The sequence below is a fragment of the Nyctereutes procyonoides genome, unplaced genomic scaffold, assembly GCF_905146905.1.
Source record: "Nyctereutes procyonoides isolate TBG_1078 unplaced genomic scaffold, NYPRO_anot_genome, whole genome shotgun sequence".
NCBI lineage: Eukaryota > Metazoa > Chordata > Mammalia > Carnivora > Canidae > Nyctereutes > Nyctereutes procyonoides.
In genome coordinates this window covers 48,780,420-48,798,203 of record NW_026575146.1, presented here as the reverse complement: position 1 = coordinate 48,798,203, position 17,784 = coordinate 48,780,420, and the positions used below count along the sequence as shown (strand labels likewise).

The 17,784-nt window shown below is 42.6% G+C and overlaps 1 protein-coding gene and 1 long non-coding RNA gene across 4 annotated transcripts in view; one reads left to right on the top strand and one right to left on the bottom strand.

Moving 5' to 3' along the window:
- Window positions 1-1,119, bottom strand: part of LOC129500185 (uncharacterized) — a 46,900-nt gene extending 45,781 nt beyond the window's left edge. For both annotated transcript variants that reach the window (XR_008662512.1, XR_008662513.1), the window contains exons 1-2: window positions 986-1,119; window positions 70-301 (exon numbers count right to left, since the gene is read on the bottom strand). This is a non-coding gene — a long non-coding RNA (uncharacterized LOC129500185). The remainder of the gene's footprint in view (window positions 1-69; window positions 302-985) is intronic.
- The window catches only part of PCSK5 (proprotein convertase subtilisin/kexin type 5), a 440,983-nt gene that overhangs the window by 243,729 nt on the left and 179,470 nt on the right, over window positions 1-17,784 (top strand). For both annotated transcript variants that reach the window (XM_055310345.1, XM_055310347.1), the window contains exons 11-12: window positions 6,761-6,878; window positions 8,116-8,304. In XM_055310345.1, the coding sequence (XP_055166320.1) occupies window positions 6,761-6,878; window positions 8,116-8,304 (307 nt within the window). The remainder of the gene's footprint in view (window positions 1-6,760; window positions 6,879-8,115; window positions 8,305-17,784) is intronic.

Below are 17,784 nucleotides of genomic sequence, written 5' to 3'. Positions count from 1 at the left end.
AGAATATAATACATCGTGTAATATATGCCCGTATGTAATGAAATACATTGCACATGGAGAAGCGCTCACCAGTGTTTTCCTAAGCTCTTCTTATTTCGTCTGGGTAATGATGAGCCTGTCAGACTCCCTGCAGCTGCTGACCAAACCCATCCCAAGGGGAGCTTTGAAGTGCAGACCCCGCAGACAGCCAGGTAGCAGTGTCTGGAAACTTTCCACATGCAAGACCTCAGTATGGCTGGTGACTGCTGGCATGTTCGGATCTGGCTGGAGTTGCTGGGAGCGCCTGAGATTTTAGGAAGAGCTAGGGAAAAATAAAAACAAACCATGCAGAATAAGGCAGGTGTCGGCTCTGTTTTCCTGCCCTAGGGGAGTCTGCATCCTGCACCAGGAGACAGAAATCATGGTAACTGTTGCTCTGACTTGCTAAGAAGCTTATGTGCCTTTCACACTGAAACCTAAAAGGGTACATAAGGAAGAGATTGATGTCAGAGAAACGGATTAAGGAAAGGGAAGAAATGGGTGATTCTGGAAGCATCCTCCTTCCATCTGTCCGAGATATTTAAGTGTAGAAATGCTAACATAGGAGGACAGAAGAGCATTACTTTCCATTTTTCATCCTTAGGAATCTTACATTTTATGTTTTCCTATTTAACTATTTATTTTTGCTTGACAAGGGCCGTACTGATTCAGCGGGCAACCTAAGGCAAGTGTCACAGGCCCTCTCCTGTTTCACTCCCTCCTCCTCGTCCTCGCATTTGGCTTGGTTTGATTAACTGGTTCAGGAGGCACAGGGTCCCTGGTGGGAGCAGTCATTTCAGAGCAGGTGGTTTAGTGCCGTGAGGATCAAAGAACCCAAAGGTACAGGCCTCTGACAGCTGCAGGACCTCTTTGATCTTGAGTTGGAGTCTCTACCCACACAGATCAAGCAGTCCCCCCTCAAGAAAGGAATTTGCGTAACTACCTTTTAGTCTGGTGGTTTACTTACAGGTAGATGAGAATAGCAACAGCTTGATTGATGGCAGAGGACACCCCACAATCGTGGTTGGCTCGCAGTTCCACGGCAGTCTGCTCTCACCCCCTTATTTCCTGCCATGTTTACCACTAATGCCCATCCCCTGCTGACCACTCACCCCACACACCACCCACTCCAGGGCTGCTGGTTTCCTCCTCACCCCAGTAAACCACACACAGACCTGGTGATTATTTAACCAGGAGGCTGCATCCTGGCCCCTGGAATGTTCTCCTGGTCTCTCTGCCTCGTTGAAAACTTTAAAACTTGTCACGCACCAAAGCACAATCCAAATACCACCCTTCCCTCTTGGGTCATCTCACCTGGCTCCAAATTTCAGCTCAGCATTTCTAATAATCAAATAATGGAGCCTAATTTATCAACCACGTTTCCTATGTTGGTGATTATGTGCATTGTAACAAATACAGGTATAAGTCCAAGCTGCTGTATATCCTGTAGTCACTCAATTATTGGTATTAAAAGATGCAAGTGCTCAAAGACGTAAAAAACAAACTTTTTTAACCAATCAAGTCCTTTATTATATCCTTCAGAGTCTCATGAACTTTCCATTCGGTGTAATATTAAAAAGAAAAAAGAAAGAAAGAAAAAAACTTTAAAACAGCTGGCTCCAGGGGTACCTGGGTGGCTCAGATGGTTAAGCATCTGCCTTCCACTCAGGTCATGATCCCAAGGTCCTAGGATAGAGTCCCACATCGGGCTCCTTGCTCAGTGGGGAATCTGCTTCTCTCTGTCCCCTGCTAGTGAACTAACTCTGTCTCTCTCTCTGTCTCTCTCTCTCTCTTTCTGTCAAAATAAAGTTAAGAAAATCTTAAAAAAAAAAAATAGCTGTCTCCAGTAAGGATATTCCACTAAAAAGACATAAAAGCATCCCAAATTTCCCTTGGTTATAGCTTCCTGTGCTTGGGAACTTTATTTTTTTTTTTTTCCTGCTGAGCTTCCTAGCTTTTCTCTAGAACCGTTCAGGCCTCCTAGCTAGAGCTATTGTATTAAGTGTATCTGCTTCCAAACTATGCAGTCATTTCCTTACGTGCTTAACGATTAGCTTCCCTCAGCACTTCTGGTCTCATCACAAAGTGGAAATACACCTGCTGGAGAACATTATCTATTTCCCTGCCTTCTCTCATTCATCTAGCTGGCCCAAGCAGGGAAGCCTTCAGATTCCTTGGAATAAAAACTAGCTGTAGTTCTGGCACCAGACAATTCCACTTTTCTCCGCTTATCTGCATAAACAGTCATGCAGCCTAATGAGGCAAATATAATGTTATTCAAGTATTCAGATTCCCTTCTTCAGCTTGCCCAGCATCATTCTACTTTCTGAAATATACTTCAGTAAATTTCAAGATCTTTAATTACTCTGTAAACCTAGTTTGTTCCCTTGATAGCTTTCTAAATATTGATTTTTGAATCTTAATTAATGTGCAAACTATAATTGTTTGCTGCCCACATTCATAGAAATGAAATTCAGTTTGAGCTGCTTGGTTTCCTCCTCACACCGTTATCTTCATAGAGTTTTGCATAGTACTCATGGCTTGCACAGAGACAGTTCTACTTGATCATCATAAAGTTATTTTCAGGCTCAGGTTTTGCTCTGAGCTTGACATGAGAAATGTGCATAAATAAAACTAATTTAGGTATGGATGGCCATAGTACAAGGAGTTGTTTGCCTGGTATATTTGCTACAATCATAATTTTTTTAAATGTGAATATTGGCTCTCTACTCAAATTTGGTGCGTTAATGAAGACTTCATAGAAGTTGGTAATAAAAAGGACAGAACTCCAGATTTCCCTTGTAATTCTCATGTAAACACTGTATGCCACTTGGTGAATTAAATTTCTCCTGTCAGTTGCATTCATTCACTTCACAAATCCATACAGAAGCACTACTCTTAGCTAGGTGCTCTGCAGCCACTCATGAGCATTCCCACTTCCTGAGGCCCCTCATGGTGACAGTGTGATGGCCAAGATGACTTGACCCAGATAGTCACCAAAAGAAAGGTCTGTTTCTGAATTTATAGGTCATTTTAGAGTAAAAAAAAAAACTTTGTATAATATTTAAAAAATTATGTCAATTATATTTTTGAAAAAATATTCATGCTTCTCAACTGTTTAATGGGTATTTCCCTGGATGGCATCATATTTTAAAAGAGTTTCCCTTCCTAACACATTCATTGTGTGATTATTTTCTCAGTATTTACTAAAAGCCAAACAAATAATTGCCAGTCAGAATACATGGAGTTGAAATATTGCTGTCAGCAGCCCCCTCCATAAAAAGATATAAATTTACTTTCTTTTTTTCTTAGGCTATGATTTGGACAAATAATTTCCGGTATTTTAAAATACTAAAAATCTCCATGACTGACTGAATAGCCTTTACTGATCTAATCTAATTCCTTCATTTATTAATGTTCTATTAATATGATGTTTTTTTTTTCCATTGACCTGCCAGTTTGTAGTTTAACTGGAACTCAGCCTCTTTTCTGAACATCTACTTAGAGTGTTGCATGAATGGACGTTGTCTCTGGAGGGTAGGAATTGACTCTGAAAAGGAAACAAATTTATGACCTTCATAAAGACTCGAGGTGCTTTTCTGCTTAACTCAAGTGGTGGTTTCTCGGGCCTGAAGTGTTTGTTGTATTTGATGACTCGAGGTGTTAATTTATGTCCTAATGGATGTTAGGTCGACAGTTACTGGGGATTGAGGCAGCAGCAAGTACAGTTGAACCAAAGTCCAGGCAGCCCTTGTGTTGTCCGCCCCCTCCCTGCCAAGTCCCCACCCAGCCTCTTCCCTTACTTGCCAGTCAAATCTTTCCTCTTTTTCCCCTAAACTGAGATCAAATGGTAAGTTGTGCTGGTTTAAAACCACTTGACTCGGGATCCCTGGGTGGCGCAGTGGTTTAGCGCCAGTCTTTGGCCCAGGGCGCGATCCTGGAGACCCGGGATCGAATCCCACGTCAGGCTCCCGGTGCATGGAGCCTGCTTCTCCCTCTGCCTGTGTCTCTGCCTCTCTCTCTCTCTCTCTGTGACTGTCATAAATAAAATTAAAAAAAAAAAGTTTAAAAAATAAATAAAATAAAACCACTTGACTCTAGTGTGGGGATACTCCGGTACTGTGCAGAGTTAGAGAGCCTGGCCTAGCATATAGCATGTTTGGCAAGAATTTCAGTTCCTCTAGGAAAAACAGTGCCTTGGAATGTCCATGATGAAATGATACAGGTCATTGCCTATATAGATAGCTAAGTGATAAGCGAGAACCTGGGATTTCCATGAACTTGCGTAAAAGATCTCTACAATTCGGTTTCCTTAAGCCCACGCTTGACATTTCTCCTGTAACACATGGATCACTCTGACTCTCTTTTAACTAAGGAGGTGAAATTGCCTCGCATCATGTCCTGTAACTACAACTACATATACAGAGTTATTAATACAGACCCGTTAGTATATATTACCAATTTGTGATGAGGTTATTTGTGATGAGTTTTGCTTTCTTCATTCTTTTCTGGATGTATTTCCAGGTTTTCACAATGCATATACATTTCTTTTTAATCAAGAAATAATCATTTATAAAAGAAGTTACAAAAGTACATATATAAGAATCCCACATATATTCTTGCAATACCTAAGAAGGTTTATTCAGTTTCATTCAGAATATCCTGTCTGGCTGAGTACCTGATACTATAATAATGAACCCTTACATTTGTATAGGTCTTGATGAAGATTTTCTCACATGGGACAAATTATAATACTTAATCAACTTAGTAATGGTGACAGGACAGACAATCATATCACAAGGAAATTAGGGATTAACTATTTTATCTTGTTTGTCAAGAATTATGTAATTGGCAAATTTCAGAAATAAAGCAGTATTTCTGAATCCTAACAGTTTTCTTTTTTATATGCAATCATCTTTTTCCCCCATATGTATAAAGTTCTACTAAATCCCATGAAACATAGGAGGAAATATAAGCCCTAGTTCCTGCCATCAAGCCATTTAAAATATATTTGGGGTAAAAAGATGTGTGCTGATGGAATTAATTAGCAATTCAATTAATGACACAAATAAAAAGTGCAGTGTGTAATACAGCACCTGGCATAGAGAAGGCACTCAAAAAATACTGGATGGATGCATGGATGGGTGAATGGATGGCTAGATGGCTAGATGGGCAGAAGAGTGGATGGACTGACAAATTTATTAGAGTTACAGGGACTAGAAAAGAGAAAAGTTCATTCATGACAGATGGCATTTCAGTAAATGTCTAGTGAGTGACTTTTATTGGTCAGAGGATATTTCAAGGAGAAGATAGACTAGCTAAGCCTTCCAGAAAGTTCCAGGTATAGAATGTATTGCATAGAGCAATAAGGAGGGAATTCTAGGCCAAGGTCTCAGCATGAACAAAAGCAGTGAGGCAGAAAGAGCAAGGTGTGACTGGGAACTGTAGAGGAATGAGCTTTCTAAAGCACAGGTTCTGGTGAAGAAGTTGTTTTGCAGGTCGGATGGGACTATATTATACAACGTCTTGAATTTCAGGCTGAAGTATTTAAATAATCCATCAGCCTGGCAGCTACAGACATTTTCATGTAAAATAATGTTATAAGGAAAATATTTTAGGCAACAGATCTGGTAGCAATATGATTTTGTGTTAAAAAAGATAAAGCTATGGGCAGTCCAGGTGGCTCAGCGGTTTAGCACCGCCTTCAGCCCAGGGCCTGATCCAGGAGACCCAGGATTGAGTCCCACGTCGGGCTCCCTGCATGGGGCCTGCTTCTCCCTCTGCCTGTGTCTCTGCCTCTTTCTCTGTCTCTATGTCTCATGGATAAATAAAATATTTAAAACAAAAAAAAAAAAGATATGAGTTTCATATAGGGTGGAGATTTTTAACTATTCACTGAGATTTTAATGTATTTCTTTTAAAAGAACAACACGTGGATATTGCTGTATCATCATTAAAATATTCGTATATGTACTTGAAATTTCTGAGGCGGTTATTGTCAAATTCAAATTTCGATCAATAGATATTCTTGCTGAGAACCAAAAGATTACAACATTCAAAGACAGTGGCATAAAGGTGTCGAGGCCTCCAAATATTGCATGCATAAAGTTTAATCAATTTTTCACATACTGGAGGAAAAGTAATAATTTCTGTCTTCTGAGATATTCGGCCTAACTCCTGGATATGTCAGAAAGCTGATATTTCTTGCATGTACATTCTTGTTGTGCTAGGGGAGGGTAGAATACACTGTCACTTCTCTTTAAACCTATTAATTATCTTACAAAATTGATGATGTCATCACTTGAAGTGGTTAACAGTAAAGCCTTGGAGCAAAACTATGCAGGTCAGAATCCAGCTCAACCACTGAACTGCTACTCGGTCTTAGGTTTCTATCTGTTCCTCAGCATTCTGTTCTCCTGAATGATGATCATAAATGGCACTAACATCTTAAGATCATGGAGAGGGACGGTCCAGCACCTGCCACGTAGTAAGAATTCATAAGTGATAGTCATGTTCCTAGTCCTGATACATAATCACTGAATAATATATAGCCATTTTATTTTCTTGTTAGGTTTGTTCACTTGCGTGATTTTGTTTTTGCTTTTCAATCATTGCTAGAAAGAAAGCAAGGATCCCAGAGGGATGTGTCTGGCCTCCCTGCTGAGTGAAAGCAGACCTCAACATATAGAGCTTAGGTTTCTCCTAACCTCCATGAAGCTGACCAGCCTCTTGCCTTCCATAGTGAGCCACCTCTATGGTTTTGGACTGATGGATGCAGAAGCCATGGTGATGGAAGCGGAGAAATGGACCACCGTTCCCCAGCAGCGCGTGTGTGTGGAGAGCACGGACCGGCAAATCAAGTAATGTTCACTGCAAGCAGACAGCCAAAGGATGCCCTGAAAGGGATCAGGCCCCCACAAGTGCTCGAGACAGGCCTTTGTTGTACATGGAAGCTGAAAGCTTGTGTAGTTTTCCTTTTTTTTTTTTTTCCATAGTGCAATTATAACATCCTAATAGAATGTCTAGGATGCTAAGCTGTTAAATCTACATAATAGGACCCAAGGATCCTTAAAAGCATCTCTTAGCAGAGGATTTGGAGGACCCTTGCAGATGGGCATTCTTAAGGTTTCTGCTCAGCCAATATTTCTTTTTAATGGTTTCAAGTATTCTTCTCCCTTATTCAGCAACTCCAAAAAGCTAAGCTTTATATTCTGGAAACTGAGTACATAACCTATAATTACAAATTATTTTTTCAACATAATATGTAAAAATAACAATACGTTGGAAATATAAAATGGACAGAAAATAAGAAGTAGGGGACACAGTTTTCCTGTGGTTCAATGACAGTCTCAGAGACTGAAAGTCAAGCTTTGACTATGAAGAGAGAGAGGAAGAGTCACCATAGGAACAGAAAAAAATTAAAAAATAACTTCAGGCAGTCTCTGAGGTGAGAAACAAATCAGACACACACACACACACACACACACACACACACACACACACACACACTTGAACCAATGTCAGCGTGACTGGAGCCCAGTGTTCAGGAGGGACCTTGGCATGAAACGAAGCTAGTGAAGAAGCCAGGAATGTTCAGGCAAGAGGAAGAGTGTGCCCATGGGTAATAGAGCAAGGAAATGGTAGACCAGGGATTTGAACCAAGGTCATGGTCATCCCCAGGCCTTCCCCCTACCACTGTACCCTCTACCGGTGGTCCAAAAAATATATCCCGTAGATCAGCAACATCACTGTCCCCGGGGTTCTTGGGTGAAATGCAAATTCTTGGAGCCCACCTCAGCCTTACTGAATCAGACATCATGGGCAGGGGCTTAGCCCTCTGTCTTAACAAGGTGGTACCCTCAAGTTCCATAGCTACTCCCTGCATGAAGATAAAAGAACTTTAATTCCTATTCTCTCACATCTTTCCCACTAATAACCCAGGTTAATCCTTGAAGTGGCCTTGGGTGATAGCACTGTGTCAGTTAGTATCCAGCAACCAGCCACCTGCATGTCACTGTGTAATCCTTCCAGGCCCGCAGGTCCACCCAGCCCAACCCCATTGTGTGCTATGCTCACACTCTGTTCTCTCTGTTGCAGGACGATTCGCCCCAACAGCGCAGTGCGCTCCATCTACAAAGCTTCGGGCTGTTCTGATAACCCCAACCACCACGTCAACTACCTGGAGCACGTAGTTGTGCGCATAACCATCACCCATCCCAGGAGGGGAGACCTGGCCATCTACCTGACCTCGCCCTCAGGAACCAGGTCCCAGCTTTTGGCCAACAGGTACTGTGATGGCCTCTGGCCACCAGTGCATAGAGGTGACACCAACACTCAGCTGTTGTGGAAGGTAGAAAGTGTCAGCTGCTCCTTACATGCTAAGAACCAACTAAGGGTGCACTTAGATGGGACAAGATGGGACAGTGCAAGCTCTTACTGCTCATACATAGATGAAGGAGTGCAGAGGTGCCCGGGTGGCTCAGTTGATTGTCTGACTCTTGATTTCGGTTCAGGTCATGATCTCAGAGTCGTGAGACCAAGTCCTAGGTTGAGCTCCACGATCAGTGGGGAGTCTGCTGGAGATTCTCTCTCTCTCCTTCTGTCCCTCCCCCTGCCACAGCCAATCAATCAATCAACCCGTTCTCTTTAAAAAATGAGTGTCAAACTGCCTAGAACCTGTAGGCACAAATAGTATCACTTTTACTACTTGGATAATATTGCAAGGATGCCACAGAAAACTTGAAAGCCACCTGTTGTTCTTTATCGTGACAAAAATGCAGAGCACTAACTCCTTAGTCCTCTGAGATTCTCTCCTCTGCCCTTAATTAAGTGGCTGCTGATGTTTGTTACAGATTAACTGGATTCTCTTGCCCAGGTCTTGTTCAATGTTAGAGGAAGTTCTGTTCTAAAACAGATGTGGGCAATTTTTTTTTCTGCAAAAAGCCAGTTAGTAAATATTTTGTGCTTTCCAGGCCATATTTCTGTGGCAACTATTCACCTCTGCCTCAGAGCGCAAAAGCCCCTAGGCAGTGTGAATGAATGGGCATGCCTGCTTTCCAATAAAACTTTATTTACAGAAACAGGCAGCAGGCTGGATTTGGTTTGAGGGATGACTGGAATTGGCTGACCCCTATTGGAAAGGTTGGCCCTTTAGTCTTCTTTGCTCTAGAGGGTACTCAGTTTCTCTTCTTAGCCTCCTGCCTTCTCTCGGCTCCCTCCAGACACTGGCCCGGGTTGTAACTGTATTGCCAAGATCCTACTGTTTATTTATTAATGAGAGACACACAGAGAGAGACAGAGACATAGGCAGAGGGAGAAGTAGACTCCTTGAGGTGAACCCGATGTGGGACTCGATCCCAGGACTCCGGGATCAAGCCCTGAGCCAAAGGCAGGTGCTCAACCACTGAGCCACTCAGGCATCCCTGCTCCGTAGGTTTTTGAATGGTTGGGAGCATGGGCAGCAGGTGCTTGCCAAAAAGTGGGACCAGAATGGGGAAATGCAGGTTGTCTTAAACGCTTTGTCCCCTCTATGGTTCGAAGATATAAACCACAGCCAGAGGCCTAGAAGCTTCTTTAATTTGATTTTTTTTTTCTACAAGATGAACATTTAATGGAAGCAAAAGTCATCTCATGAATGGCATATATAGTCCAAATGAAAGCCAACCTTCTATGCAGACATAGCCACCTGCCCACACAGCCTGGGGACTGCGGCCATGGTGGTCTTTGTTAGGACTAACAACAAGGCAGCAGGGTGGAGAGGCTGTGGTTGTGGAAAGGCCAGGGGCCAATGCAAACCTGCAGAACCAGAAATGAGCAAGTGCCAGTTGCTTTGCAAAATCCCCAACATCATCTCTAGGACTGTGAGGAAAAACGGAGAGCAGTTGCATTTCTGGATGGTAGTGACTGGGGGAACAGACTCTGAAATCTGTAATTACATTTTACTTCTCTGCTTGGAAGATGTGTGTTCCTTAAAACCTAAAGTCCTCCATCAGGGCGTGGGAAAATGTGGGCTTAGTGCTCTATGAAGCGCAGCTTTGCCAGAATAAGTGGATGCAGGTGCAAAGAAGGGAAGGCTGCTTTGGCATCAGATCACTGGCTGTGCCACCCATGCCCTCCTCCCTCCACAAACAGGGGTCTCAGCTGCTACCTGCCAGATAATTGCCGCTACCTGCCAGATGCTTCTTTCCAGCAGGCAAGGCCTTCAGATGCACAATTACGTGATTACGGGGTCACACCAGCTGTTGCTACTGCAGCGAGAAAAGACCTTTTTCTCTGTTCTTTCATTTTCTTTGCCTTTATTCATCTGCATTAAACTTGAAAGAGAATCCAGGTGAAACACGGAGGCGCAGAGGTTTGCTGCACGCATGTGGGGCCGATGTCGTTCCAGCCTCCTCTGTTAGAGAGAAAACAGTCCCTTCCCATTTGCTGTGGGCTTGGAAAGCTCAGAGCGCTCAGACTTTCTGGGCTTTTCATGCATATTTCAGTATTTGTTGTTGGCTTCCCCCCAGGAATGACTTTGGTGAGCAGACTTGTAAATAGGGAAGTCCTGGACCCTGTCACAGAATTCAGTGGATGACGGTGACACTGGCTTCCACCTGACACACATTCTTAGCAGCGGACAAAGTGCCCACCCCAACAGGGCTGCTTGACTTGTACCAGAGAAAAGAAGCAGGTATTTCAGATGCTCAGTGACCAGGAGTCCTAAAGTTTACCTCAGTCTCCGCCATCCAGGAGACCCCCTAGGAATAAAGTTGCCACCTGGAGTGTGTCTTCTCTGTCTGGGACATTTCCTTAGAGGGCTGTTCTTTTGCATGTGTTCCATCTCAGTCCTGAAAATAAGTAGCCACCCCAAGGAGGTGGGCAGACTGGAGTGGCCAAGGGCTGGAGACACCCAAGAGATGTAAAGGTTGTCATGAACTCGTTTGTCCATGGTTCCCCATATACATCACTCAGAGCAGCTGTTTCCTGGGTGCACCCGGTCCCAAAAGCTGGCTCCCCCGCCCTTGCCTGGCTTGATGCTAGGAGCATCCCTTCTCCCGACAGTTATGGAAAGACAGTTTCTTTTGGCATTTTTCTCCTCCTGGCACGTTCTGAAGCTTTCCTTTGATGAGAGGAAATCTCTACTCGGAACCCTTTAGTCTCTGACCTAGTAAGCAGGGAGTTTTGCATCCCCTCACCATGGCCCTGTCTCAAGGCCCATTCCCTGGATTGGGAGCCGAGGACAAGAAGCATAGAAGACAGGTAGGGACAGGCTGATGAAGGGAAGATCTGCTTCCCTCCTGGGGTCCTTCATGCCGGTTTGAAAGGCAATGAGACTTCCTCAAGGAGCGGTGAATAGGTCAAGTTTGGGAAGGAAATAGTGTGTCAGAGATTATTAATGAGAGCCATAAATGGTTGCCCTGTTGGATGCTTATCTTTCTTTCAAAGAAGTAAAGATTTCTAAGGAGGACCACTTACGAAGTTTCTTCACCACAGGAGGTTCCTTAGTGGAGGGGTCATTTGAGATGAAGGGGTAGAGCCAAGGTGGCCAAGCACTGTCCCCACGCCATCTCTCCTACTCCAAGGGATTGTTTCAGTGTTGTTTATTCCCCCACCACGCAGCAGTTCCTTGGGATTCGATTTTCTGCAAGGTCGCTGAACACTTGGCCAGTGTGGGCCGTCTGGAACCCCTCAGGGCCTCCCTGCCCCTGCTGACACAGGGCACTTGCTGGAACTCCCGCGGAGAACAGCTGTTGGGGGAAGAACGTTTACCCAAGCATCTGCAGGTGCTGAGCCCTGGAAGGCACTCAGCCGAGTTCAGATCCAGTCGAACTTGAGCCTACCCCATTAGCCCAGCATGCGAGCACCCCTGGCAAGCCAGGTTGATAATTTAGTGGGTGGGAGCGCTGAGTACACAAAGCAGTCCTGCAATGGGCAAATAGGTTAGTCTCTTCTAATCCCTTTGTTTTCTCCTGCCCTCCCAAGCCTCCCGGTCCTCCTCTTGGCCTGCACACCCTGCCTAACAAAAAAGCTAAACCAGATAATCAGCACAAATGATTTACTTCTGGGGAGCCTCTGGAGGTCTCACATTAGCAGTGGGGGGGCAGTGCTTTAGGTGGGCTTAGGTTCCTTTAAAATGTTTTCAGACAAGGACAACTTCAGGTGGAGGCCTTTTTTTTTTTTTTTTTTTTTTAAATACCACCACATATTCAAATTCTGCCTGTGGAAATGTTTTCAGACAAAAGCTTGCTTCATCAGATTCTTCCTTCAGCTGCATTTGTTAGAATTATGAAAGCTATCTTTCTCCCCCTGAATCTCCCCTTCCTCCCCCAACCCTGGCCCCAGTCAGTGAGTTTTAGATTTAGTGTAGCTGTATTGGCTCTCTGTTCCAAGTTTTGGCTTCTAACTGAAAGCCGAAACTTTGCCTTTCTTTCTAAATTTAATTACAGATGAATATCTCTGCTTCTAATTATGGTCTCAAGTAGAGAGAAGGTACCCTTTCGAGTCTGCAGAACCTATAGGCTTCTATAATTAACTCTGTTTAAATGTAGTGTTTATATTTGAGTCATTTTTGTTGCTGCCCAAATGTTCAGTGACTATTGACATTTGTAAAGGGTCACGTATATAAGTGCGTTTGTGGCTTGCAGTAAAAATGACACTTCTGCAGTGGAAATTTTACATTCCAGTAAGGACTCACCGTAAGAACCCTCTTCCTCTCTCCCAAAGAAGGTACGGCCTTTGGAGTTGGAGCTGGGTTTGTCTTGACTTCACCAATTTTTGTGTTTAACTCTGAAAAGTGATTCATCCAGAAAACAGATGCCGCAGCGTCTGCCTCACACGGTTGTCACAAGCATTGAATAAGATCACATATGGCAAGTCCGTAGCACCGCTTCTGGAACACACAGTAAGCACTTAATAAGTGCTAACCCTTATTTACACAGTGCTTCTCAAAGCACCTGTTGAATGACTCCATCAGACACAGATGGCTGGGCCCCTCTCCCAGAGTCTGATTCTGTAGGTCTGGGTGAGGTCCATGAATTTGCATTTCTAAGAAGCTCGCAGGTGATGCTGAAGCTGCCTGTCCATAGACCGCATTTTCAATAGCACCGATTTAAAAGATCACCCAACTTTTCAGACACATTCTTGTTATTTTCGTGTCCTCAAAAGACTTGGAAGCAGAACGCTGCTGGGTGCTGTGCAAATAATTTACAAAGGAGTCTGTAATCTAAAACAGATACTTAGATAAAAGCCATCCACTCCTAAATCTGCAAGATTACGTGCAGACATCATAGATCCACAAGAAGGAATGCGTTTCGGGCTTGATCAGTAAGTAGTATGCAGGTTGAAAGTTGTTTTTTTTTTAATCATCTTTTTAGGTATTCTAAACCTGTAGAAGTAGTATCTCTCTCTCAACCTTTCTTAAAGAAGTAATTTCAATTGGGAGTGGGAGAGACAGAAAAACTTAATAGTGTGTTTTAAATACCCTATTTCAGAAGCAAATCATTTGAAACTTGCAAAAGCCAAACAGCTCGAGAAAATCAAAAACGGAATTACAATTAAGCCAAATAAGCGCTTCGAGCATTCCGTGAGTTCTACGTTGAATTGCGATAAAGCGCTAAGAAGAAAATAATAATTAAGAATCTTAGAGAGAGAGGAAAAAAAAAAAGGAAACTTCCAAAAATATCTGTCTAAAGTCTAATTCTGTAGTGAACATAAATACTGTTTGGGGAGTAGTAGATGATTCTAAAATTAAGATCCACTTAGAATTTTCGAAATAATTATATGATAACACATAGCTGTCAGTACTTATAAAATGTCTTGTTATTTAGTTGCCATAACACCACTGAAGAATGCTGCAGCCTTGATACATTGGCTAGACTCTTTAAGTGAAAGGGGGAAGAAAGCTTATACTAATTATATGAGTTATTTCCTGAGTTAATTCCTCAAAAGGATGTGCTACACTTAATGGCAGTCTTTTCTACCAGGCTTCATCCGAAGTAATTTATTTGAAAACCGCTCACAGGGATAGGGCTGTGGGGCACCATTTTAATAACTGGATGCATAATTTGTGCTACCGCAGGCATATATCATTTCATCGAGCACATGATTATGAAGTCAACTTTGACAGGCAGGGTTTCTTTCGCTGCAACAGGAGATGCGGATCGGGCATGGAGTTAATTACTCCAGCTTCCCACACACTGGCCCTGCTCTATTGACATTTTATCCATGCTAATAATGTTGGCATGTATCGGGTTTCTTCACTGTTGGCACAGCACTGACGTTCAGGCTGGGCATTGGACTTTTTAGTTGATAAATGGGAGACCACACAATTAGAATCTCTTTAGCTGGCGTCCAGTGGTTTGACACTTGCTTGTCTCAAGCAAGTGTGTTGCTCTGCAACACAAATCGAATCTACTACCAGCATTACCTTTTGTGACATACAGATGAGGCAGGGTGGTTCAATGTCACGGGGCCAAAACTAGGGAAGGGTTTAAGTGCTGAATCAGAAGAAAATAAAGAACGGGGGTGAGATTAGAAACGTGAATGGCCAACAGCAATCAGTGTCTATTTCTTTCCCCATCAACTCTTTTAGCAAAATGCAATGATCGTGTTTGGCTGCATTTTTAATTCCTCTCCTCAACTTTTATGTCCACATGAAATTAATGAGCATTCAGCTCTGCATAAAGGGAAGAGACCGGGGTGAGAAACTGCTTAGCCAGATAGACAAAGCCCGTTTATATTCGGGCTTTGAAACACTTATTTGAATGCCGATTATGGATATTTCTTCTTGGCACCCAGTTTATATTTAATTTGGGTTCCAAATGTGATTTGAAAGTGATTGGCAGCAGTGGACTGGTTTCAAAGGTGGACAGGAAAGGGTGGAAGGGGAGAAACACAGGGTCCGCTAATCCAACAGTCAAATAATTGACCCATGAGTAATTAGAAGTTGGCTGGGGTTGTGGAAACAAGGCTGCCCCTCATGTGATGGCAGCCTCAAGTCTCCTTTGTAGTTTCTGGATGTGAGGCAATGAGCCAGAGGTTCTGTCTAAACTGTTTGGGAATTGCTTTTAAGTCCGGCACTCTTGGAAAGGTATTCTGCGACAAGTTGTCGCTTCAGTGCCCTCAAATGGCACAATGGCTTCAGCAAACTGGAGCCTAAATCAGACGTCTGTGGGCTGAGAAATGGTTCTAGATTGGTTTCTGCCTCCACTCATTTCTATGTCAACATGCTCCCTTTTTGGGATGTCTGAGAGGAAGGGCTCTTTGAAAAACCCCCTCCTCCCCCCCCCATTACTGTTTCTCCTTTTCATCCAGTACCCTCACCCTCTGGGTTTACGTGAAGGACTCTGTGTGTAAGGTGTGTAAGTCAGTTACATGAGCCAGCAATTTCTTCTTGGCCGAGTCCAGTGTTAAGCCATAAGCTATGAAACAATCCCCATTGTGGTAGTACATGAATTATAGGATCTCCACAAAATGTATTGTCCCTAATCTAGTGGAGTTCTCTTACACTGAAGAGACATTCGTGTAAGGAGCCACTATTTCCATCTCTGTTACCGTGAGGGAAAGCTACCGCATCCAGTATGGTTCTCATTGAAATGCCGCACTCCTCTGATCAGAACTAACCCTTACAGATAGTATACAGATATCCTAAAATGAGAAAAAGGGGCTTCTCATTCACAGAAGCTTTGAAAATCACCTCCTACCATTAACCTCATTATGGAAATTTAAAAAACATACTAGAATATCCCAACGATCTCAGATGTTCTCCTGTAAAGAGATCTGTTCCACTCTAACAGCCTTTCTCAAATGTTCCCATACTTTCCAGCCATGGGACACTTTTGAGAATGCTGATAAGTACTTGCCCTTTTTCTTCTTCTAAGGGCTGAGGTAGAGGTGATTTTCTTGTTTATTATGTTTCTCTAGGGAAAACTGCCAAGTGGCCACCATTTACCTAATACGCTCCAGTTGTGCCATCCAACCCGTCAGTTTCAGGATCCAGCTGGCATTTTAGAGGGATCCTCAAACATATTGATAGAATGCTTTTGTATGTAAAAAAAAAATTGAATTCTGGTATATTAAATTATAAGGAAATTAAACTGGTTATTTTTGGTTTTAGAAGGGCGCTTTGTCTCCCAATGGGAAAGATATACAAAGAACCTCAGATTATAACCACCCGTTTGGTGAGCATGAAATTAAAGCAAGAAGAGTTGATTGCATGTTCTGAATAGCCATCAACATCGAGTTGCCATGAACTTTGTCTTTACCGAAGGACAGATAGGTCCCGGTAATGGGATGGTTGCTCCTAAGACTACTAGAGATATTTTTGTCTCTCTGTTTACAGCACTAGCTCTCAAATTCTTCCTCTTGTTCTATTATTTTTTTTTCAATAAAACTAATAGATGCACATAATTTTAAGTACTCTAAAAAGAAAAATCTGTCTCTTGCCCCATCTTTTACTTTTTTAACTTCTGTGTCCCATCTCTATAGAAATCATTTTTTTTTAAATAGGTTCTACACCCAGCATGGGGCTTGAACTCATGCCCCCAAGATTGAGAGGTGCATGTTCTACCGACTAAGCCAGCCAGGCAGCCCTGTATAGAAATCTTTTGAATATTTCTTTGGGTAGTCCGACCTATATAATGTGCCTATATAAATGATGTGCCTCTTTTTTCATGTGCTTGTTTAATACGTTATCTGTCGACCTCTCTTTATTCTTAATGAGGATTCTGGTTTTTTTTAATTTTCTTCATATTTTATGTACCTCAGGATTACATCAGATGAAACAAATAATTCTAGCTATTTCAAACAGAAATAGATTTTGTCTAGAGAATTAGGAGCTTATAAAAATCACAGGAAGAGCTAGAAGAGCAGAATGTAGGCTGGAGTTCCAGGCATGACTCCCTGAACTGGTTACGATTAGTGGGCAGGCTCTTTTTACTAAGGCATAATTTACATACAATACAATTCACTTTTTAATATGAGTAATTTAACGAGCTTTGACAAATATTGTATAACCATACACCATTATTCTCAAGATATAAAAAAGTTCTATCACCCCAGAACTTCCATCATGCCCCATCCTCCCTCCCAGTCCTTGGCAACCACCGATCTGTTTCTGTTTATGTCACCTTTTCTAGAATGTCTTTTGTGTCTGATTTCTTTCATTTAGCTTAAACTCTTTTGAAATTAATTCATATTTTTGCATGTATTAGCAGTTCCATAGTTTTTATTACTGGGTGGTACTTCGTTGTATCAGTATGCCAGAACTTGTTTACCCATTCACTAGTTGAGGGATGTTTGAGTTGATGATGATGATGAATAAAGCTGCTGTGAACATTCATGTGGAGTTCTTTGTGTGAGCATATGTTTTCACTTCTCGGGTAAATATCTGGGAGGGGGATTGTTGAGTTACATGGTAAGAACTACCACACTGTTTTCAGAGCAGCTGTACCATTTTGCATTCCCATTAGCAGTGTAAGAGATTTTCAGTTGCTCCACATGTCTAACCCTCGGTACTATCAGTCTCATGGGTAGAGTCATAGCCTGGTTTTCCTGATAGCCAAACCTTTACCACTTCCAGATTTGCCGTTACAAGGCCACCCTCATGCCTGTTTGCCTGTGGTAGAACGATGATAACAATGATACATGTTTGGGTCTACTAACATCCAGGAGGAAGACAGCCTCCAGTGCTGAGCTGAACATGCTGATGGATACAAAAAGATCATTGATCATGGTCTTGACTTGACCTTCACTGGATTCTAAGTAACATACAAAACAATGCCTTAT